Here is a 23,693-nt window from a genome sequence, read left to right as displayed (position 1 = left end):
TCCAGGCCATGCTCTGGCTTCTACCCCAGGACTGAGGGTCCCTGCGAGGTGCCCCCCTTAGGAAATTCCCGACCGCGGACCTTCCAAGCCCGGAATCGCCCGGGAGTCTGCATAGTTTGGCATATTGTAAACTTCTTCCACAGCTCCGCACCAGCTTCGCGGCGCCGGGAGAGAGGGGTGCCGGGGGAGACAACGCTCACCCCCGTCCTAGAGGCAACTTGGAGCGGGAGGCACAGGACCCGCGGAACGCACTGGCCCTTTAAGGGGGGGACAGAGCGCATGCGCGGCGCGGTCCGGAGCCCAGCCGGGTGGGCGGTGGGAGGGTTGGGGATGAGGCGGGCGACAGCTGGGCCCCGGGGCGGTGGGGACCACAGCGGGCCCGGCTTTGCCTTGCTGCCGAGCCGCGACCTGTGCATGCACCCCGCGCTCTGCGGACTGCTCTCCGGGGACTAGCGCAGCTCGCGCTCGCCCAAGCTTTACCACTCGCATCCAGCTCCACTCGCCGGCCGGGGCTGCGCGAGCCTGCGGACTTGCCCTCCCCGCCCCGCTGATCCTTTCTCCACCTCCTTAGCCGGGGCCGCAGGAGCCCGAGCGAGCGACCCGCCCCGAAGCATCCTTGGCCCGCCCTGGCCGCGCCACCGCCCATGCTGCAGCCAGTCCGGGGCGGCGACCCAGCAGCCGGAGCCTGCAGCGCGGTGACTTCAGCTTGGCCCCTGCGCGCCGCACGGGGCAAAGCCGCTGAACCCCGGGCCCCGGAAAGGGATCCGCGCCCCGCGATGGCTGGGCTGGCGCCGCGCCGCGCAAGGTGCCCGCTTTCCTCCTGCTGAGACGTGCCCGGCTGCGGATCCGCCGAGCCTCGGCTTGCCCCGCCCCGCCCTTCCCCCTTCTGGGGGCTCCGTTGCAGCGTCCAGGGAGTGAGGGGACAGGGCAGAGACAAAGCCCACTTTGTGCGGGGAGTTGGCTGCGGGCGTGGAATGTGCGCGTCGGCGCGTGCCCCCTCCCCGCACCCCGCCAGCTGCGAGTCTTGGCTCCCGGACTGGTCACGGTGAAGAAATCGCGCCCCCTCGCCGCCCCCGGCCGGGGGCTTGGGGGTCTGGGCTCAGAGCTGATGCGGCCTGAAGTCGCCTCGGTACCCCTCAGCACAGGAGCGCGCGCAGGTGTGAGCGTGCGATATTTTGCGGAGGACTTTGTTCTCTCCAAAACTAGAACCTGGGGGGCCCAGTCAGCGTGGGCATCCGTGCCTTGACCCTCTCAGTGGCCGCAGGTGTGAGCTGTCGGGCCTCAGTTTCCCCCCGACTGTTCTTTCTGCAAGCCCAGACTGATGCCAGTCATTGTTCTCCCTGTCAAATGGGGGTGCTTTCTGAAGGCTGCCAAGTTGGGGTGTTCCCTCTTTATCCCGTTTTCTCAAAGAGTACAAGGCCTCTAAGGATGACCCCGGACCACTAACCCCTTCTGTCCCCCACTGCACGTTGAGGCACTGATTTTTTTATTATTTTCTTATTGAGTAGTATTTTATTGTACCGGAGCCACGCCCTGGTTTCTTAAAGGCGCCTGTACTCTGTTTGGCCATGTGTTATCTCTGCAGCTGGTGTGTGGGAGGCCTCCTGTGAGCCACCAATTTTTCCTTGCTTTCTGAAACGTCCTTCCTTCCCGCCCCTGTCAAGGATTTGGGGATGCCAGGAGGAAAGAAGGTGATCGGGGGCGGTGCTGCCCCTGTCACTGCCTCTGCTGCCTCCCCTGGGGCCAGGCGTTTGGAAACCAGCGAAGGGGCATCAGCCCAGAGAGATGATGAGCCAGAGGAGGAAGGGGAAGAGGACCTGCGAGATGGAGGTGTCCCCTTCTATGTCAACCGGGGTGGACTGCCTGTGGACGAGGCCACCTGGGAAAGGATGTGGAAGCACGTGGCCAAGATCCATCCCGATGGAGAAAAGGTGGCCCAGCGGATCCGTGGGGCCATGGACCTGCCCAAGGTGAGGGGTTTGTGTGTGTTGGGGGCAGGGTGGGGGATCTGGGTTTTCGTGACCTTGAGGTTGAGAGAGCAAAGCCACACTTTGCTTGGTGGGGTAGGGGGCTGTCATGGTAAGATTAAAAATACAGGCAGGTTGTGCCTTCCAGAACTTTCTCCCAGCTGCAATTGAGGTGGTTCTGTGAGGCCCACAGCCCCATTTCCTGGAGGCCCTCCTCTGTCTTTTTTTAAATGCCCATGCTTTATGGGCAGGGCAGCAGATTAACAGGTACACTAATGTGGATTGATATCTTATTTGCTAAACCAGAGAACTGTGGGCAGAGAGAGAATGAATGACTAAGGAGGATACAGGGCTTTACATATTGAAAAAATGTTTTCATGTGTTATCTCACTGAATTCCCCAATAGTCTCGTGAAGTAAGTGCAGGTTGAGGCCCATTTTCCAGATGGGAAATATGAAAACTCAAGTCGGAACTCCGGGTCCCATAGGCAGTAAGTGGTAGAACTGGGTCTTCGGGTGCCAGGTCATCTACTCTGCTGGACACTAGATGGGGACAGTTAGTTGTGCCCTGGCTGCTGTGGCTTGGTTGGGTGTCATCCCATCCACCAATAGGTTGCCAGTTCGATTCCAAGTCAGGGCACATGCTGGGGTTGTGGGCTTGATCCCTGGTGGGGGTCTTGCAGGAGGCATCCGATCGATGTTTCACTCTCAAATCAATGTTTTTCTCTCCTTCTCCTTCTTCTCTCTATACAAAGCAATAATTTAAAAAAAAAAAAAAAACTTGAAAAAAAGAAAAAAAGAACCAGCTGGAGTGGCTCAGTGGTTGAGTGTTGACCTATGAACCAGGAGGTCACAGTTCAATTCCCAGTCAGGGCACATGCCCAGTTGCTGGCTCAGTTGCCAGTAGGGGCCTAGCAGGAGGCAGCCAATCAATGATTCTCTCATTATTGATGTTTCTATCTCTCTCTCCCTCTCCCTTCCTCTCTGAAAGAAATAAAAATACATATTTTTTTAAAAAAGAGGGCCTATGGAGAGGCGTAAAGTTAAATAAATTTTCTGTGCACGGCTGGAAGTCCTCCATGACGGCTGTCTTCACTTGTGTCACCCACAAAGGCTGAGGCTGTGTCTCATTCCTCTTTGTTTTTCCAAGGTTTCCTGTGTGCCTGGCACAGAACAGGCCTTTATATGTGTTTGCTCAATGAAAGGGTGCTTGAGACTTTGCGTGCTGTACAGTGGAAACACATGCCTGATTTTTCTCTCTAACATCTATGGTCAAGTTAACTAAAGAAGCAGAGGCTTGAAATCCCCAAAGAAAAGCTCTTGGGACAGAGGTCAGAACCCAGAGGTTAGCCCTGATGGCTCAGGTGAGAAGGAAGGGGCTGGGCAGAGTGGCAGTTCAAGTGGATGAGAGACAAGTGTCCTGTTTTGTTTTTACCATGTTACGGGTAGAACCATGAGAAGTTGCCTTCTGGGAAAAGGGAATTCAGAGGTTGGAGTTTGAGCAACTGCCTGATGTTTCCTGAGTAAATAAAATGTGGATTGATTTTGAAGGGCTACACAGTTGCCCTCTTACTAACTTAGCATTTATTTAGCTAATCCACTGTGAGTAGACATTTTGTCCTATAATGTATTCTTAAAATCAACACTGTGGCAAACATTTTAAAATGTAAACGTGGGGGTCCGTCTCTGGTTATCTCCTTGAGAAAAATTCCTAGAAGAGAAAGTATTGAGTCAAAGGATATGACCATTGGGTCCAGGTTGCTCACCTATCTATCTGACCTTAAACAGGTCCCTTGAGCCTATCTGAGCCACAGTTTTCTCATCTGTCACCTGGGGTTGATTGTGGTGAAGATTAAATGAGAGGCTGTACTAAAACATCTGCCAAACTAAAGCCTCAAACCAATACTGGTTATTGGGTGTTCATTTCCTTTTCCATGTCCTTCATCACTCAGAACATATGAGCTAATGAGGCCAGAGCCACATGCTTCTCCCACATGAACAAGTTGGTGTTTAGCCAACAGCTCTCCAGCCATCTTGTTTATGTCTAAGCCGTGTTATAGAAGAATGTGAATGGTTCTGGAGACTAAAAAAGAAAAAAATCAATGAGTGCATTAGAAACTGGTCTATCATCCTCAACCGTCATGTATAGGAAAGATATCAATGAAGGACTGAAGCTGTTGTTGGTGGAGGAGTGTGTGTCCTGGCCAATAGGAGTATGGTAGTGTCACGGGGATTTTATGAGAAGATTGGGAAAATCCAAAACTTCCCCTCCTCAAACCACAGGAAAAAGTGTTGCAGATAGAAAACCCACCCAAGTCTGTGTGGGGTTCCTCCTTGGCCTTGGCCCAGAGTAGAAAGCAGCCCTGGAGTCTGGGAGGCATCCATGGTTGGGTCCCACCGTGCCAGCAGAGTGGACTGACCACTGGACTGGCCCCTCCTGACTGGTCACGTCCTTGGAGCTGGCATTCTCTGCAGAGGTCACACCGTGGTGGGCCCAAGAGATGTTTTGTTGGGACAGCACAATGTTTTAGAATACCCTTGAGCTAAAATTTAAAATTGGGAGATTTCACATGAAGATCCAGATTTGGGGCATCTTTTCAGAAGATCTGGGCACAGAGAATCTGCAGTCACACATGGCAGTGGCAGCTGGAGCTGAGGGGTGGTCCCCCTACCCCCATTGGCCACAGTCTCCACCACTCACTCCCAGCCTGCCTTCCCCATTTGTTACCCGCATGGTCCCTGCAGGTTGTTGAGTCTGAGATTTCTGCCATCCCTGCCGTGTAGTGTGACAAAGAGAGAGAGCTCTGCTCTCAGAGGCAGGACATGTTAAAATCCTGGCTCTCCCACTATGCCTTTTGTGAGGAAGGTCTGCAGGCTCCTGTGCCTCCGTTTTCTCAGCTATAAAATGGGGATAATAGCAATATCCATTTCCGGGAGGAACTGATGACGTAAAGGCATGTGAAACAGGTGAACACATCATTCATACCCAGCAAATGGAGCAAGGACTGAGGGTGCAGACACCCTACAGGCGCTGTAGAGAAACACCCTTTAAAAGGATGGTACCAGTATGTTAAAAGGCAGCCGTTTCTAAAAGGATCCCAGAGCCAGGGACAGTTTGTGCTCCTTCATATGAATCTCACCTTGATGTTCTAGGCTGCCACCACCTCTAAAAGCTCAGTGGCCACTCATCCCAGAGCCAGCTGCTGAAGGCCTTCTGACTGTGGCTCTGGCCACGGGGATCCTACAGAATACAAGTCTGGACGTCGAGCCAGCATGTGCTGACCAGTGGTTGGCACACACACTGGAGTAACAGTGACAGTCAGCAGGGACTGAGCTTTGCCGTGTGCCTGAGCCTGTTCTAAGGCCTTGACATGAGCATCCTGGTTAGGTATCATGGTTCTATTATGGTGCCCCTTTTACAGATGAGGCATCTGAGGCACAGACTCATTAGGGAGCTTGATGCCAGACAGTGAATGGCAGGGCTGGGATTAGACGGCAATAGTCCCATTCTGGAACCACTCTGCAACCTCTAGGCTTCTCCTGCTTCTTGCCCACACACTCAGCTGCCCTCCCTCCCCGAGCCTCCCTATTGTGCTGTACTGAAATGGACTTCACTGGGGGAATGACTGAACAGAGCTCAGGATTTAGGGGTTCCTGCAGCAAGGCTAACCCTTGGCCTTGGTAGTGGAGGAGGAGTTGTATGGGAAGCCAAGCTCACTCACCCCCACTGCACCCCAATCCTCAACAGTGAGAAGCATTTCATGGCTCCTGGTTTGGGAGGTGGGGAGGGGTGTCAGGGAAGATCCCGGCTACCAGTCCTAAAGTGGGCCTGGTCGATGGGACGTACAGAAACTTGCTCATTTGTTTCTGAGCGGGTGAGTACATGCTTGGGTGACCATTCAGAAGAAAGGTGTTGCACTGTCTGCGGTGATTGCCTGCGTCAGCCTGGGTCCCGGAGCTGGCCCAGCGCCTTCCCGCCGAGCCTCAGGGGGGTGGCCTCCGAGGCCCTGCTGGGAGCCCAGGTCCTTCGCTCTTTCAGAGTCATTTCCTTCTCCCGGAGCAGCCAGGGCCTGGGTGCTCTGTCCGGATGGCCCGGGATGTCTTCCTGGGTGCTGCTGCCCTGGCCCAGGGCTGGGTGAGCTTGGGCACAGGACCCTTGGGCTGCAGCTCCCTCCTTGGTTGGAGCGTCTCAGGGGGGTGCGCTTATAGTCTGTAGCCACGGCTTCTGGAAATCATGGGGTGCCCTCACTGGAGACATGCAGGTGGCCTCTCAGGGACCTTCCACCTGAGGAGGCTGGGTGCTATGCGGTATAGTAAAGTGTGAAGTGATTCCTCTCCCACCCCATCCCCTATCCTGACCCAGGGGAACATTGGCACAGGGTGGTCAGGCAGGAAGAGGGAACCCCTCACTCCCCTGGCAACTGTAAGTGGGGGCGCAGGTTCAGGCAGCTGAGTGATGTGAAAGGGGAAATAGCTTCTTCCAGACAGAGGTGTCAGCCTGGGGGCTGCCCAGCCTGGGAGGAAGGGCCCAGCGAGCTGGGGAGAGGAAGTTCATGCAGGGCTGTCACTACCCGGCCTTCCCTCCTGCATCCGGGCCCTTTGGAGTGAGCAGGTGTCTGCCACAGGCTGTCCTGGGACCCCTGGCCACCAGGGGTGCAGTGACCATTGCGTGTCACTCCCCTCTGTGTCAGAGACCCAGCGACGACGTTATTTAAAAGGCTGTGCCTTGTGGGCTCAGCACCTTCCTACAGGGAGAGCCTCCCCACCCAGCCCCGTTTTACCCCTCCCCTTCACACACCCATGCCCGCCAGACTGGCTCTCAACAGTCCCAGCCGCTGGCTCTATGAAGAGAAGCTTGGTGGGGACCTGGGACATGAGGGTGGGGCCTCTCTATGTGAGGAAACCTCAGGCCACCCCACAGCTGGCAGTAGCCAAGGGGGAGCCCAGAGGAGTGGGACTTGCTCCTAGAAATCTGGTTCTTCTGCCCAAAGAAGCCTGTTCTGCGGCCCCAGAGGACCCAGCTGGTGCTCCTCAGCCCCCTCGGCCTCGCTAACTTGTTGCAGCCAAACTGCCAGGATTTGGGCTCCGAGGACCCACACCCGCATGGTGGCCCTTTCCCTGGAGACAGTCTGGTTGCTGAGGGGACGGCCTCAGGGGTCTGCAGCTCTGCCCTAACTCCTCGCAGCCCAAGCCTTGCAGTGTCCAGCCATCAGGAGGCGCCTGCTGACGCCCCGTCTCTCCCCTTCTGGGCTGAGCACTGGAAAGTCCCTCCTGGTGGGAGGACTACCTGGTGGCCTGGTCACCGGGCTGCTTCCGGGTGTGGCGCCGGCAGGAAGGGAGGTTTTGAAGGGAAACCAGGGCTCCTTGGCCTCCATGAAACCCCTCCAAAGTGGTTAGACCGTGGCAAGTAGAGCCCCAGCAAGACCTGTCGCAACGTGTCCCTCTGCCTGCCACCACTGACTCGGTCCAGCCCGGGTAGGAGCTGGAGGCCTGGTCAATGTGCCATGACAGGGGTGGGTAGCACCTTCTGCCAGGGGTTGGGGGTGTTCATCCCTCGCTGGAGTGCTCCCCCAGCCCAGGGCAGGCCCTGAGAGGATGGGACACCTGGTAAACCGGCTTTGATCCAGCACTTGAACCAGAACGAGTCCCACATCCAAATGAACTTAACCGCAAAACTGACATTCTTGTTTAGAGTCGATGACTATTTAAAATTCAAAACAATCGGTGAGTCAACCTGTGTTTTTCTAAAATGATTAGAGAAAACAAAATTGGAACGTCAACAGAAGCTCCAAATTAGGAATGCTATTAAGCGCCGGGAGGGAGAGGAGTGGCCATGGGGGAGGTCTGGCTGGAGCCTCCATAAAGGGTTGCCAAGGAGAGAGGCTCAGGGTAGGAGGGAAGCGGGGAGGCCCCCTTGGCATTGGCTTTTCTGGGGGGCAATCTGGGTTTCCGGGGGCTGGAAGCTTTGGGGAGCCTTCCTCTGTGACCAGGGCTCTTTCTGTCTCCAGATTCCCATACCGACTGTGCCTACGTTCCCACCCTCCACGCCGGTCCCGGAGCGCCTGGAAGCCGTGCAGCGCTACATCAGGGAGCTGCAGTATCCTCCCAGTCCAGGGCCGGCTGCTGGTCCAGAGGCTGAGCAGGGCTTGTTTTCAGACTAGGCTGGAGAGGTATCCGCAGAGCAGCGTCGGGCCACGGCCCAGGCCGCAGCTCACAGGGCATCTCGCGCCCCTGGAGTTGGGCAAGCCCAGCCTGTGCAAGCAACCCAGGGACCAGATGAGGGCCAGACCCACTCTCGCTACCCGCTTCCTTCTCCGTGTGATGGGGCAAATGTCTCCTGGGCTACCTGCTGGCCATGGCCCCGTCTAGGTCCACTAGCCCAGACCTCCTCTGCTGTCCATCCAGCCCAGCAGAAGGAGGGAGGGGAACTTTAAACGCTAGTAGTTTTAAAGGCAGTGGGGGTCGGGGTGTGGGGACAGGTGGAAGAGGAAAAGGATTTTATGCTCCAGGAGGTGACATCCACATCTTGGCATGTTCTCCCAGTTCTGTGCCTGTTTCTTCCCTGGCAGGGGGCCAGCTGCCCAGCAATGAAGAGCTGGACCCCCTGAGCCCAGACCCCACGGGTCCCCTGCTCTGGGCCCCTCTTGCTCTCTGCCTTGTATGTCCTGGGTCCTCTCCCCCAGCCCCTCTGGCTGCAGGGAAGGCAGAAATGGAAGGACCAGGCCCCAAGCAGGAGAAAGCCAGGCTGGTTACTGAGAATCAGATCCAGCTCTTCCTTTGTCAATGGGGAAATTTCATCCTTGACCGGGAGGATGGCCCAGGAGCAGCACCCAGCAATTTAGCCATGCTGAACCCCCCCCCCCCGCCCCCGCCACACACACACACACACACACACCAGTCTTTTCCTGTTGGTTCATGCTGCTTCAGGCTGTCTGAGCCCAGCCACTTTCCCAGCCCTGGCTGGCCTGGCTGCCTGCTCCTCGGCTCCCTTCCCGGGAGGAGAAGCCAGAGGAGAGCGAGGTGGAAACCACCGAGAATAGAGAGGACAGAGGGGGCCGTGAGGAGAAGGAGGAGCACATGTGCTGTGCTCTTCCAGATGATTAGCATCCCCCCACGTTCCTCTCAAGAAATACTTTATGGGGTCCTGACACAGCCTGCACCCCTGGGAATGCTGGGCCCCAGGGTCTGACGGATGGGTGGGGGAGGTGGGACATGCCTCTGCCAGACCAGGCCGGAAAGCCCTTAACCAGCACCACAGGTACAATCACACAGGGACCCAGTTCTTTGAAATCAAGAAGAGCAGACCCCTCACAGGGTAAGTGTGGGCGCACGCTGTCCCTCCGCCTTGGCGGACAGTGCTCCTCGGCGGGTTGGAGCGCCTCGGGGCCTTTGGGTGGAAGCTTGTGAGGCAGGCAGGGCCTCTCCCAGGGAGCAGGCCACAGAGGCATGGCCCCCTGCACCCCATCTCCTTCACCGCACACCGCAGGGGCCCCAGGATTCCATGAAGAGGAACTGGGGCCGAGATGAACACCAGGCTCCCATGCTGAGCTGGGGGTGATGGGCAGCCCCCCTGCTTGCCTTGGGAATGACAGGGTGGTCCCAGGTAGAAGCCTTATTGTTTTCTTTTTAATGAGGTGAGCCTAGTAGGAGAGAGCTCCCCCCATCGCAGGGAACCTGTGGTCACCCCATTTGCCTCATTGGACTCTTCTGGTCATTTAGTACAAGGCCCTGTGTCTGAGCAACAGGGGCCCCTCCTCATCTCTCACTTCCTAACCCACCACCCAGCGTGTAGACCCCTGGTTGGCGTGGCCCTGTGGGAGCCCCAGGACAGAGGAAAGAGAGGAGTGAGTGCCACCTTCTCACTGGGCCTGGGGGGCTGTCCATGGGCTTAAAACCCTGTGTTTTAAAAATTGATGTGGATTTTACATCTCGTTCCACCCATAGCCTGTCCATGTCCGCTTTCCAGTGAAAAATGCTTTAAGTGGGTTATTAGCTAAATTCCTTAATGACCCCCTGGTGGAATGTAGCCTCCCTCACCCTAAAATCTTTGCTCTTGTCCTGTGACTGCGGAGTGACAGGCCTAACTCCAGCCTCGTAGGTGGAGGAGTCCAGCACCATCCTGGGCGAAAAAGCCAGCGGCCAGGCTGCATTCTTAGACCTGGAGGCAGCATTCAGGGCGGAAGGAGGAACCAGGCCTCAGGAACAGGCTGTCTTAAAGTGGCCTGAATTCCAAGTTCAGGACGGGCTGGGGAGTCACCAGGCTAACCGCCTGAGATGCCATGTCCAGGACTCGGGCAGCTGGCCAGCTGTGTGGGAGCAGTTGCAATCAATTACAAGCTCTTTAGAGACACCAGGGTTGGGTCAGGAGCGTCCACTGTGCTCCAGAAGGGACAGGATCAATGCCAAGGTTTCCAGCATCCATGGCACGCTTTCCCACGGGCCCCACACCACGACTGCAGAGGGCCTCCCACCCCCAACCCCTCCAGTGGCTGTCAAAGAGCTGTCTGTGACTGCGTGCTCTCCATTCATGCTCCCGCCTCCAGAGGTCAGGAGCCTGTGGTGGGAGGAGGAAGTGAAAGGAGGGAAGGGAAGGGACCTCCTTCCTTATCTTTAGCTGGCTGCCTCTTCTTTTACCCTCTCTGGCTCAGGATGGACCTGGGGGAGGGAAGGGAGGTGCTGGGCCTGAGCTGAGGCAGCTTGGATGGGAGAAGGGTCTCTGTTCTAGCATTTCTAATCCCCCTGCCCCCTCCGGACACTCCCCCACTGGAAAGGGCTAGAGGCTCTGTCCTCATGGCTCTGCCTCCCTGCCCCCAGGCTGATGGACCTGGCCAAGGAAATGACCAAAGAGGCTCTGCCAATCAAATGCCTGGAAGCCGTGATCCTGGGAATGTATCCTTCCTCAGCCCTGGGAGGGGGCAGGCACACTCTGGGCCCCAGCTTCCTCCTCTGGAAGGGGAGGGCTAATGGGCCCCAGGGCCCTCACAACTCGCTGTCCCAGCACTTGAACTTGGCTCCAAAGGGAAGGGGCTTGAGGGGGTCTCGGTCCCCCATGCCTCAGTGGCTAACTTCCCAGGCTTACTGGGAAGCTCTCTTTTGAGTCACGTGGATACTGTGACCCTGTTCTCTGACCCCTAGATGAGGGCACATTGTCTCACAAAGGCTACTGTGCCATTTCCAAGGACCAAACAGTCTGGGAAAAGCAGGCTGAATGCCAACAGGTTGGCATTTCCAGGGCATGGTGATTTGTGAAGATGATGGGTGGGATCTTTGGAACAGAACTTCCTGCCTTTAAAAAAGAAAGCAAGTAGGGTTTCTCAGTCATTCCTCCCAAAGGGCAGAGATGGGACCTATAGCTTGGCCCCAAGGTGGGCAGATAAGCCTCCAGTTAGGGCAGGGTGGGGAGGCAGGTGCATAGGGCCAGTTCTCTGACCTGATTGGTTCATACAGGAGCCTTGCCCTTTTCTGTCGTTTTCTTTTATTATAGAAAAATTTAAGCCAGTATGAACATAGAACAATATTATAAATGCCATGTGCCCAGCACTCAGTTTTACCAATTCAGGGCCAATCTCGATTCATCTCTGTGTATCCCTCACATCCCCCCCTTTCCCATAGTACCACAGGCTTTTAAATATTCTGCCTGCCCCTCTGGTGCAGGCCCCTGGCTCCGTGTGCAAAGAGGATGAGGGGAGGGTGCCTACAGAATAAGGAGTCCACTCGCTGGAATAGGTCAGGGAGAAGATGGTCCGAGGGCAGGAGCACAGCCTCTCCGAGCAGGACTGCAGCCAAGGGGCCCACCCTCCCCCATAGCATAGCTGCCTTAGGTTATACAGAGACCGTGGGTCCTTCTGGGCGATCGGTCCCCACTCCCAGAGCCTGACGTGCATTGCCCTGTCTGAAGGGTCCTTTGCAGGGACGAGGGTGAGGCCACTACCAGTGCCTCCTTCCTGACCCCATATTGCTTCTCCTTCAGGGGTCACACACTAAAGTGGGGCTCCCACCCACATTGAGGGTGTCTCCCTCCCCTCCCCCGACACATAGAAGCAGGTCCACGCAGGGTCACGCCATCTCAGAGGCCTTTCCTGGGTTACCTAGTGGCTCCTGGGCAGGAAGAAAACAGGACAGCCCCCATCTGGGGGGAGGGCCTCCCTACACTGGCCCCACAGCCACTTCCTTGGTCGCTGCACACATGCTGGCCACGGGACTGAGTCTGTCCCTGCGCCTCACCCTCTGCACTGAGCCTGTGCCTTGCTCATCTCCGTGTCCTCAGTCACTTGCAAGGAGCCGCTCAGAAGTATGGTAATGACTGAGGACACTGACTTCGGGGTCCTGAATCCTAGTTCTCACCTACTTCTGTGTGACCCCGAGCAAGTTCCTTAACATGCGCAGCTTCTGTGCAGTGGGGGACCATGGCCGTGCCTGTCTCACAGGTTGCTAGGACAACTGAATGAGTGGGTACATGTAGGACACTTGGCACAGGGTCTGTACGCAGTATCTACCCTAAGTTTTTATCTCACTCATCTTCTACCCGTTCGTTCAAGAAGAGTTTTATTGAGTGACTATTAACATGCCTGCCTCCACGCTGAGTCCCAGAGATACAGCAAAGAACCTGACAGCAGGTCCCCGTTCTCAGAAGTTTATAACCCAGAAAAAAGCAAGTAAACAAATAAAATAGTTACAGATTGTGGTGAGTGTGCCGTGGGGAAAGGGAAGAGTCGAGCAGGCTTGCTTAGAAAGGGAGGTCAGTGATGATGGCCAGGCCTAAGGCGTGAGAAGGAGCCAGCCCAGGGCGGGCCGGAGCAGCCCTCCGGCAAAAGCTAGTGCAGAAGGTCCTCTGGTGGAAAACCCAGGTGGACGGGGAGGCTGAGCAAGTGGGGTGAGCGAGGAGGAGGTTGGAGTGGGCCGCGGGGCCAGGCAGCATGGGCCTCCGCCTCCTGGGCTGTGGGAACAGGCTTGGTTTTATTTGCAGGGCGATGGGCGGTAAGTGTGTATGGGGAGGAGCAGTGGGAGCGAAAGAGAACAGGATTGTCTGCATCTGTGAGGAAATGTATGCATGAGAGAGAAAAACCACGTGAGAACGCATCTGGGAGAAAATGCAGGGGTGAGGGGAAGTGTGTGTGTGACTGATGGAAGGAAGGAGAGAGGGCGAAGGGGGGGGGGGCAGTGGGTGCAGCCAGCAGGCCTCTCTCATGCCTCCTTAAGCCGCAAGGACTTTGGAGAGCCCTGCGGTTTGGAGCGAAGGACTCACTATTAGCTGTTATTTTGTGAATGGTGCTTGACATCGTAGCAGCAGCCGCTAGTCACTGAGAGCCCTGCCCCTTAGAGATTCCATTTAGTGAGCACCTACTGTATGCCTGGCACAAGGCTAGACAAGAAGATATGGAGGTGAGCAAGGCATGGTGTCAGGAACGGGGGGCGGGGGACCTCACCCAGACTGTCCCTGGGGGCGGAGCGTGCAGCCCCAGTCCTGCCCCCCCGTGTTGGCCCTGTGCCTCACCCGGACTGGTTCCTTAGCTGAGCTGACATGGCCAGTTACCTCACCAACAGCATGCCCACCCTGGAACGCTTCCCCATCAGCTTCAAGAGCTACTTCTCAGGGAACTACTTCCGCCACATTGTGCTGGGGGTGAACTTCGGGGGCCGCTACGGGGCCCTGGGCATGAGCCGGCGCGAGGACCTGATGTACAAGCCCCCCGCCTTCCGCACGCTCAGCGACCTAGTGCTGGACTACGAGGCTGCCTACGGCCGCTGCTGGCACGTGCTGAAGAAGGTGAAGCTGGGCCACTGCGTGTCCCACGACCCGCACAGCGTGGAGCAGATCGAGTGGAAGCACTCGGTCCTGGACGTGGACAGGCTGGGCCGCGAGGACTTCCGCAAGGAGCTGGAGCGGCACGCCCGCGACATGCGGCTCAAGGTCAGTGTGGGCGCCCGCCCTGCCCCCGCCAAAGGCCCTCTTTCCCCGGGGTGGAGATAAAGGGGCTGCAGCTTCCTGGAGGGACACTCCTACAGGGAATGCCATCACCCCCTCACCCACCCCACTGCCACCCCAATGGAGGTGGGAGGAGCTGGTGGGTGGGAAGTTTCAAGAGTGTCTTTGCTCAGAGGTCACTATTGTTGAGACAATCCCTAAGGCGGGCAGGCCAGGGAAGGCTCCGGAAGGAGGCAGCCAGTGAGCTGGGTTTGGGGAGAGGGAAGGCCTTGACACTTTTGGGCGGGGGGAGGGGGGTACACTCCAGGAGGAGGATAAAGATCTCTGAGTAAAGATCCACTGGTGGGAAGTCAGGGCCTGTCTGGAGGGACTGGTGGGTTGGGTACAAGTGGCCTCCATCACCCCCATGCATCCTACCTCTTTTTTTTTCTTTTTAAAAAAAATATATTTTTATTAATTTCAGAGAGGAATGAAGAGGGAGAGAGAAGCATCAATGATGAGAGAGAATCATTGATCAGCTGCCTCCTGCATGCTTCCTATTGGAAATTGAGCCCTCAACCCGGGCATGTGCCCTGACTGGGAATCGAACCATGACCTCCTAGTTCATAGGTCGACACTCAACCACTGAGCCGTCCTGACTCTTGACCCCTCACACACACCCGCCCTCCAGTAAAGGACTAGGAGGAAGTCAGAAAAAGAAGGAAGTCAGACCATGGGAAGACAGTGAGACAGTAGTTCCTTCTGCTCTCCCACCCCAATGAGCAGGAGGGGGAGGGGCTGCTGCCCCGAGCAGGGGGGCTGAGCTGTTGAGGAGTTTGCACCCGAGCTTGACAGTGGACAGAATCTTGGCCTCTCCCTCAGTCCCCCTGGACTGAGGGTGCCTCCCCTGGGGCCTGCCAGGCCTTCCTGGGGTTCAGCCCCTCCCCATTGCTGTGCTGTGATCTGCCCCTCCCGGCAGCCTGGTGCCAAAACCATGACCTCAGTACTTTCACATCCACTGATGCTCCCCACAGCCTGCCCTGCCAGCCCGAGGCCATGACCTTCTGGGTGACAGCACCTTCCCCAAGGGAGCAGTTTGGACTTGAGTTGAAACCAATGGTTACCTAGTCTTTAGTGCTGTGATTGTCAATCTGTTCGGTGCTGAGGAGTCCCCATAGTGTTTGCCTCTCTCCAGCACCCCCACAGTGCACCCCATGTTTTCAGAATTCAGATCAAGCTGATTGTACTGCATAAAGGATAATTCATTTGCTTTCCTCAATTGTTTCTTAATAGCTACCAGTCTGAGCTTCTGATTGGCTAGAGATAACCAGTGTCACCCTTGGGGCTGGTAGGATCCCAGCCCAAAACTCAGACATGGGCCGCTTCCCCAGCTGGCACGTCTGCCTTGCATGGGTAAATGGCCCTTTTCTCGTTGGTATCTTATCACGAAAGCTCAGTGACATCCCCGCACATCCACACTATCTTAGGGGTAACTGGGATTGAACAGCCCTGCTGAGGACCCCCTGCCCTGGCAGCTTTAGTGCCCGGATCAGGTTTGGAAAGACCGAGAGGCTGGGCAAAGTGGTGACTTGAGCTTCCTGGGCCCACCCAGTGCAGCCTTGGGGCATGTGGCTCCCACAGAGCAGGCCAGGCCAGGCTCTGCGGCAGTCCTGGAGGGCAGCCCTGGAACGAGTCTCTGTTTCTTCCTCCCCACCAAGATTGGCAAAGGGACCGGCCCTCCGTCCCCGACCAAGGACCGGAAGAAGGACGTGTCCTCCCCACAGCGGGGCCAGTCCAGCCCCCACCGCAGGAACAGCCGCAGCGAAAGGCGGTGAGTGACAGGGGCCGGAAAAAGGCTCTCTCCTTCCCTCTCATCTTCTGGATCCCACTTTTTTTCACCCCACTTTTCTCATTCCCACTGTTCTCTTTTGCCCCCTCTGAAGAGAGGTGATTTGGGTGGTGGGTTTGTGTGTTTATGTGTTGACACCACCCAGCAGCGATGTAGTCCCATTTCCCCAGAGAAAGCAGCACTCACTGGCCCACTGGTTACCCTGGCCCCTGGCGAGAGGTCTGAGGCCAGCGTCTGTGGGAGGGAGAAGAGGAGGCCTGGGCCCTGCCAGACAGAGGTTCTCCCAGAATACTGCTGGGAAAGGTGTGAACATCAGATAGCAGCGGCTTTGGACAGAACTTTTGCCCCTGGGAGTCTGTGGTTTTTGCCTCTATCTAGATGGCAGAAATATCCCATTAAAATGCCAGGTACCACCTCTGATTTGTCTCCTACCTGTCAGTCTGGCTCTTGCTTTCAATACCCTTGTCATTCAGGAGCCACCTGTCTGGTATGATTTAGGGGCACCAAGCAGGCTTCCAATATCCAGCATCTTTCGCTTCCATCTAGAGAACTGGGTCCCCTCACAGAGGTTTACACATGAGGCAGTGTCTGAGAACTGGGTCCCCTCACAGAGGTTTACACATGAAGCTTTTACAGCCAACTGTGGCTGGATTAGCTGACCTCTGGCAAAGGGCAGGAGCCTGTAAGGGACCGCAGGGTCCACACTCTGGACAGCAGCGGCCGGGATTCCAGAAGCACACTCCCACGTGGACTCTACTGCTGCATTTGAGCACCGTGAAGAATGGAGCGGGGAGGTCCCAGGGGCAGCCTCCACTTGCTCCCTCCTCCCCCATGTCCCTGATGGACCACTCACCCTTCTCCTCCCTCTGCTCTCTCCTCCCTGCAGGCCTTCGGGTGAGAAGAAGCCTTCCGAGCCCAAAGCCATGCCAGACCTCAATGGGTACCAGATCCGGGTGTGAAGTGGGTGGCAGCACCCAGCCTCGCCCACTGCGGGGGGCCAGGATCGCCTGCCAGAACCAGCCTGGCTCCTGGGGCAGGCAGGGCTGGTGATGGGGCAGGTGAGCCTCGGCAGGAAGAGTGTGTTCCAGCTCAGACACCCAGGCTGCTGCCCCTCCCATGGGGCCAAGCTCCCAACTTTGGGCCGAGAGGCAGTTAGTGTTGTACTTGGAGTTTTTAACTTGACACTACAGTTTACGGTATTTGGGAAAAACTAAAAATGTGATGGACCTGCCGACGGCTGGCAGGCCTGTGCTTGGGAGAACTAATTGCCATGCGGCTGAGTGAGGGGGCGTTGCTGGCTCTGCTGGTTCCCCTGCCCCTGGCGACTCTGGGATGTGGGTCCATCCCACATACGGGAAATCTCCCAGCCCACAAGGCCTGTGGCAGGACGGCAGAGGGTGGAGGTATTTCTCCACGTCCGCCTGCCCTGGCGGCATCTTGACACAGGGAAAAGGAAGCAGGGTAGGAAACATCCTGGGAGAGGTCTGTGCCCATCTCAGGAGCTTGACCCAGGTGACATCTCCCCAAGGGCGCGAGTCCACAGCCCAGGAGAGCCTTCGTGACCTTGCAGCCCTGCAGACAGACGGTGCTCTGAGGACTGACACTGACCACTGGCACGCCCCCTGCTGGGGGGCTGAGGGAGAGCCCACGAGAGAACCACTGGGGGAAGAGTTCCCGAGCCCCTACCCCCTCTTGCTCAGCCCAGATCTGCCTCTTTCTGAAGCTGGGCTCCCTGCAGAGGTCTGGGCAGTGCCGGGGGCCCAGATTTGCACTGGGCTCAGCATGACTGTGGGGACTGAACAGAGCTGGCGGGCCCAGGAGCTGTGGCTGGGGACATACACTCAGGCCTGGGTCTGTCCCCTTTCCTCCCCCCTCCCATTACCTCAGCCCTTGTGGGGAAATGAAGACCTGGTCCGAATGCTTGTGCCCCAGGTCCACCTCCCCTCATCTAGCAGCCTATTTAGGTTTGGGGGGTCCCAGTGATGATCAGGCCTGTTGTCAGGGAAGAACCTGAACAGCCAGAGTTTGCACAGCCCTCCCATCTGGCATGAGAGAACTGGTGGGCAGGTGAGAGGTAGTAGAAAGAGGTTGGTAGGGTTGGGGGAAGGTTCTAGAGTTTCAAGCAACAAGGAGGTGGAGGGCAAGGGTGCAGTGTGGCCCCAGAGGAGGGGCAGAGTCTGAGAACTGGGGGGAGTGTACGTGAGAAAAGGATATGGGGGAGAATTTAGTCAGGCTGCCTTGGGGAGCAGTGAGTTCCCTATCGCTGGAGGGGTTTAGGCAATGACTAGATGGCTACTAGTACTTGTCAGAAAGCGGTTGAGAGGACTCAGGTTATGGAAGGCTAGCTGGATGGGAGGACCATTAAGGTCAATTTTAACTGAGAGGCTCTGATTCAGCCAGGGGCAGCTGTCATGAGGCTGCAGAGGGGCTGGAAGCTTGGAAAAGGGAGGATCAGAACTAGATTTGTAAACTCAGATAACCTCGCAGGGCCAGGCAGGTGATGAAAAGGAGGACTGCAGGGCTGGGTGGGGACCGTGGCAAACTAAAGAGGGCATAGGCCCCATTAAAGCAGCCACTGCTGCTCGGTTGTTCTCAGAGTGCAGGCCCTGCATTGCCTGATTTTCTGAGATTTTCAGAGGCCAGAACTCTGAATTTTTATGTGAAATATTCTGATTTTTGAATGTTGGCAATCAGTTCAGGAAATTTTAAAAACCAACATGAAAGAGAATGCCTATTTGTAATCTCTGAAGCGGAGAGCTTGTGCTGGGAGGAAGTGCACGGACATGCTTTGAGGAGGGAAATGGAAAGTGCTAGGCTTCCCAGGGCTGGCCAGGCCAGGGCAGGGGCCTCGCTGCTGAGGCTCCCGGAGTGGGCAGCGTCCCGTGTCCCTCACTCTCCCTGCAGACCAGACACACCAGAGACTCCATGGTTGCTGCGTCACCAGAGGAGGTGGAGTGGAGTGGAGTGAGTAGCAAGAGTGCAGTTCTCAACTGCTCCAGAGATGGATGGGACTCGGGAAGCAAAGAAAGAAGGGAGGGAGACAGGGTTTCTTTGCTAATGGGAGTGTGCATCAGGAGTGGCACTAGGGGCTGGCAGCTCTTCAAACCAGCAGCTCTTAGCCCAGAGCCAGGCCCAGCAGGGAGGCCGGCTGGTCAGTCCCTGGGGACGTACTTAACCTGCCCCCTGGGCTACACCTCAGCCAGAGCAAGCAAGGGCCACTGTGACCTGGCTCACCGTCCCACCCAACTTTCAGGGAGTGGGGTGGTGGTCCTCATGTTGACACATTCACCTGAGACGGGGATGGCTCTCTTGGGAGGCATGAGGCTGAAAACGAGGCCATTTCCGGGTCTGTATGTGAATGCCTCGTGCAGGCCGCTCAGCAGAGAAGTGGCCCCACCTGCCCCAGTGGACCACAGGGTTTGAGACACACAAGAGGCAGCTGGGAGCTGGAAGCTGGAAGCTTGGGTCAGGAAAACGGGGAAGCTGCTTCCAGAACAGAAGCCTGGAAGGATGTTCCACTACAGAGCCCTCTGGGAAGAAGGAAGCAGAATGAAGGCCCTACCCCGATTGCTGTCTGTGAGGGAGCAAGCTGATCATTCTAGTTAATAATCCCCAGCACTCCCCCTCCTGGCTGAGACCTGGGGCCTGTGGAGACCACCACGGATACAGGGGATGTGGATGCAGTGGTGCTTTTTAATTTATTTTTAACTCCTCTTTCTCATATGTAGCAATCCCTCCTCCCTCCGGGCGTGTTTACACAGGCTCTGCTTCCTGGGGCTGGCCTGGCTGCAGTTTCTGGGGAGGCAGAGGCAGGGACTTTGAGGCCTTAGTCACCATCCTCAGTATCACCTCATCTCACTTCCTGTGAGGACCAGCAGCCTGGCTCCCCCTGACTCAGGACTGCCTTCCAGCTCTCAGTATGGGCTCCTCTGCCCCTGGGGTGTGGGCTGCTGGATGAAGGTGGGTCAGGTGGGGTGGGGGGTTATTGCTCCCCAAGCCTGGCTCCTTGTGCTTGGTGCCAGGAAACGGGGTTTAGAGAGCCTGCCCACCCCCCTGCCAGCCCTCTCCCTCCCATGGCCTCAACACATAGTCACCCTCACCCATCACACCGGCCACCCCATCCTTCGCAGGCCTGGCTAAGTGGGGAGTGCAGTAGCCCCAGCCCCGGTACAATGGTGAAGCCGAGGGCCAGGGGTCTGAGGAGCAGAGCCCAGAGGAGCCGTGTCCGCTTCTGGCCCTGTCATCTCACACCCACCCCTCCCAGCTGGGCCTGACTTCCTGGCTCTGGGATGGGTCTGATTCTGGTCAGTCGCCTTCCCAGAGGCCTGTGTGCGCCTGGGCCTCTTGTCTGGGCTGTTTTCTGGCTTAGCCACAGCATCCCCAGCCCACCCTCTGGCCTCAGAGCGCAGGGAGGCGAGAGCTGGGCTGGCCTGTTGATTGCATTGTGAGCTCCACGGTGTTCACATCCCCACTTCCCTTGTTCCCACCAGTGAAACAGGGAGGTCCTCTGAGGAGTGTGGGGAGGAGTGTGGGATTGGAGCGGGGAGGGCTGCCCAGGCCAGGCAGGGCTGCCGTGGTGCTAGCTGCAGGTCCATCAGTATTGACCCTCTCACCCCATCTTGGTGCTTCAGTGTCCCAAGTTCCACTTTTTCTTCAAATCTGACGAGAGAGGGAACCGGGTATGCATGGCCCCAGGCCTGGAGATGGCGGCCGACCTTTTCCCTGGAGTTTGTGTTGGGCTGTGTGCTGTACTAGTTTTGTCCTTCCTCTTCTCATATCAGTATTGCGCCTCCCCTTCCACTTTTACACTTTGTCTCATTCCTCTTCTCACCCTCCCCAAATGAATAAAGTCTCCCCAGCTCCGGCTGCATGGGCTGGCTGGGAACCAGGGCCTGCAAGCCTTGTCTCCTTTCCCCTGGGAGCCGGGGCCGGAGCCCACTGGGCCACCGTCAGCCTCGGTGTCTCCGGGAAGAACCTGACCGGAGGTGAGGGGAGCCCCAAACCAGCCAACAGGAAGCCCCACAGCCCCTGCCGCCAGGATGAAACTTCAGGGTTCCTAGTCTGCCCCCCTCAGCCTGCTGAAGCCACAGGGCTCTTGTAAATCCTAACTGGGGAGACCTTTCCTGCTGGCTGTAAGTGCACCCCTTGTCCTTCGCACAGCCAGCCTGGTCCCCGCAGGGAGGCTGGAGTCTGCTCCCAGGATACGCTACATTCCAGAGCCCTGCTCTTCCTCTCCTCATCCCCAGCAGTCAGTCCCTCCAGAAGAGAGGAAGGGTGAATGTCCTCCTGGAAGATGAGGTTATTTCAGGAAACCATAGCAACAGGGACCTGAAGTCCCTTCTCATCAGTTACTAGTGCAGAATCTATGGCGGTTAAAGCCACAGCTTTGGAAAACACGTCTGGGTCCATCCGTCACCCGTTCCGCTGCATCATCCCTCCAGCTCTGGGCCTCTTCCCACACTTTAAGATAAGCCCAAACAGTTGCAAGCAGCTTGTGCAGAAATGTATTTCAGACCCGGAAGCATTTTTCACCTTTAACGCTTCCTCCTCTCTTCCTGCTCTCCTTTCATTCAGCTTGAGAGTAAAACCTAGACTTATAAGAGGTGGAATGCTTCCTACTTCTTATCCCAGCAAATCCCCGCGAAGTCCTAACTGGAAGTGTAGTTGAGCACAGCAAGCTCCCTCACTTGCAGCGTGTGCTGGTGAGGCATGGCAGCTGGGAAGAGGAGAGGCCGTCCATTGGAAGCCACAAGTGTCTCAGACGCCACACCATTAAATAGGCGCAGTTTTGTTACTTTCAGGCTCATATAAATCAGGTTAATACCAAAAAGCACCTTTCAATAAAGGTAACAGAACTTGGGACTAACTAGGACCAACACCTTTACCCAAAGGCAATGTTGTCATTTACACATTCAATCCAGCTAAAATACCTTTAAGTAAGGGTCTCTGGATGGGCTCCAACGAGATGGACTCACAGCGGGCCCGGGGTGCTCTCCTGCAAATGAAAGCTGGGTAGGGGCTGGGGCAAGCATCTCGAGTCGAGAGGCTTGTGCTAGACACGCTTGGCTGCTTAGAGCTGATGCAGAGGTAAATGTCGTGGCTCCAGGAGGGTCAGAACCCAACCTGCCGGGGTTCCGCATGGCCTGCCGCCCTGCTGCTGTCAGGCTCCCAGCAGGTGCCTGCTGACTTTCAGCACATGATTGGGGTGGGCCTTTGGATGGAGGTAGCACTTCTCAGAGCCCTGAACATGAGGCTGAAGCTCTGCCACCCTATCTGCCAGGACCTGACATCTTGACCAATGTGTCGAGGGCAGGGATGATGATAGGCAGTGGTAGTCAGACCAAAGAGTGGCCCAGGTGCAGGCTGCCTGACAATCCTTAGTGTTTGCCAAGAGGGTGAGGGGACGTGCTGCTGGGCCTGGCAGGTGGTAGAGATGGGCCACCTCAGGTCAGCGGGAGGGACAGCTCTCTGAGGCCAGCCCACTTAGGAATGTGTCCTCTCAAACCTGCAGCCAGAAAGGACTTAGTCGTAGGAAAGACAGCACCTCCAAGAATTTAAGTGTAGGCTCCCTTCCTCCCCACAGTGGGGTGAGGCCTCAGGCCTGAGGAGGACAGAAACTGATTAGGGTTGGGGCAGAGGCAGAGTTCCCTTCAAAACACCAAGTTTACCTTCTGCCAACCCAGGTGAGATTGGCACCTCATCAGGCTGACCTCGCCTGGAGCAGTTTTGTTCTGCACATTTGCTCAGGAGGGGAAAGAGACAGGAGGTGCACCAGGATGAGCCTAGAAGTGCAGGGCTATAGGTCTGCTCTCTGCCCCTGGGTCCCTCCTACACCTGGAGGAGAGAAGCCCCACATTGCATTATGTAACCAATCAAAAACCAATCCTTTAGTAGCTACACCGGGGCAAGAACTGGAGAGAAAAACAAAACTGAGTTTAAAAATAAAAGCACACCAGTTGCAGCCTGGTGGGTGGTCCCCCCCCCCGCCCCCCCCCCCCCCCCCCCCCCGCCAGCACGTCTGCCCTGAAAGATAGCCTCTCTCCTACTCCTGGAAAGGCTGTGTGCTGAGGAGCATGGGGTGGCAAGAAATAAAGCAAAGGAGACTTGCAATTTACCTCTTTGGGATTTCTATTTCCTCGGGTGTAAAGGTAATACATGAACACCTGAACTGCCCATCACAGTGCTGTGATCTATACATAGTGGGCATGGAGTCCTGGTTGACAAGGTGCTGTAGGGAACCCTCTAGGCCAGGAAAGGGGTCTCTGGGGATACACCTCAAAGCTTAGGAGGTATGAAATAATCCCAGCCCATGGGCCAATCGTCCAACCTGGCTGGGGAGAACTACCCACCCGCACCTCCCACCAATACTCGGGAATCCTTAGCAGCCCTTGCTGGTCAACGCCCAAACAATACAATTTCAGAGCTGAAAATTCCTCACAAGTGGAAAAGATTATTGCTTTAATTTCCATTTCACCAAGATGCGTGAACTGAAACGCGAGAGTTAACTTACCCACAGTCACCAGGCCAAGATGACAAGTGGTGTTCCTCCTCCCAGGCGGTGCTCTCTCCACTGACTCCCAACCCAGGTGGTTGAAGAGAATCACCCTGGTAGCTTTAAGTAACTCGGATTCTCAGAGGCTGACTCACAGGTGTGGGGTCTGGGAAGCTGGTCCAGTAAGGCAGGAAACCACCCCCCATTTCAGAGCTTCCCATGCCCATGTGGGCTTGGTGGACTTGCGCCTTAAGGGGGCTGGAGGAGGAGGACAAAAGTACCAGCAGAGTGAGGCCCAGGGAGAAGAGAAACCTTTCCAGCAACAGATGGCCCACAGCTCAGCTCTGGCTCCAGAACGCGAAAGAGATTATCAAAAATAGCAGCTCAGCAAGAGGCATCTGCCACAAGCACCAGGCCCCATGCAGCTGCCAGAGGAAAACACTCTCGTCCCACTTTCCACACAGACCCTCCTGAAATGCAG

The 23,693-nt window shown here is 56.6% G+C and overlaps 1 protein-coding gene across 2 annotated transcripts in view; it reads left to right on the top strand.

The window, feature by feature from the left end:
- The first annotated feature begins 332 nt into the window (after positions 1-332).
- The window catches only part of VASH1 (vasohibin 1), a 26,412-nt gene continuing 3,051 nt past the window's right edge, over positions 333-23,693 (top strand). The window contains exons 1-8 of one of the 2 annotated variants that reach the window (XM_080648240.1): positions 1,040-1,157; positions 1,665-1,970; positions 7,975-8,063; positions 9,225-9,281; positions 10,781-10,855; positions 13,496-13,877; positions 15,590-15,702; positions 16,607-18,427. In XM_080648240.1, the coding sequence (XP_080504366.1) occupies positions 1,674-1,970; positions 7,975-8,063; positions 9,225-9,281; positions 10,781-10,855; positions 13,496-13,877; positions 15,590-15,702; positions 16,607-16,679 (1,086 nt within the window). In that variant the 5' untranslated portion in view covers positions 1,040-1,157; positions 1,665-1,673 and the 3' untranslated portion in view covers positions 16,680-18,427. Of the gene's footprint in view, positions 1,971-7,974; positions 8,064-9,224; positions 9,282-10,780; positions 10,856-13,495; positions 13,878-15,589; positions 15,703-16,606; positions 18,428-23,693 lie in introns of those variants that run through there. The other variant, XR_013959432.1, reaches the window with a different exon arrangement.

Source organism: Plecotus auritus (genome assembly GCF_963455305.1).
Source record: "Plecotus auritus genome assembly, chromosome: 1".
NCBI classification, from domain to species: Eukaryota; Metazoa; Chordata; class Mammalia; order Chiroptera; family Vespertilionidae; genus Plecotus; species Plecotus auritus.
This window is presented reverse-complemented; position numbering and strand designations above follow the sequence as displayed.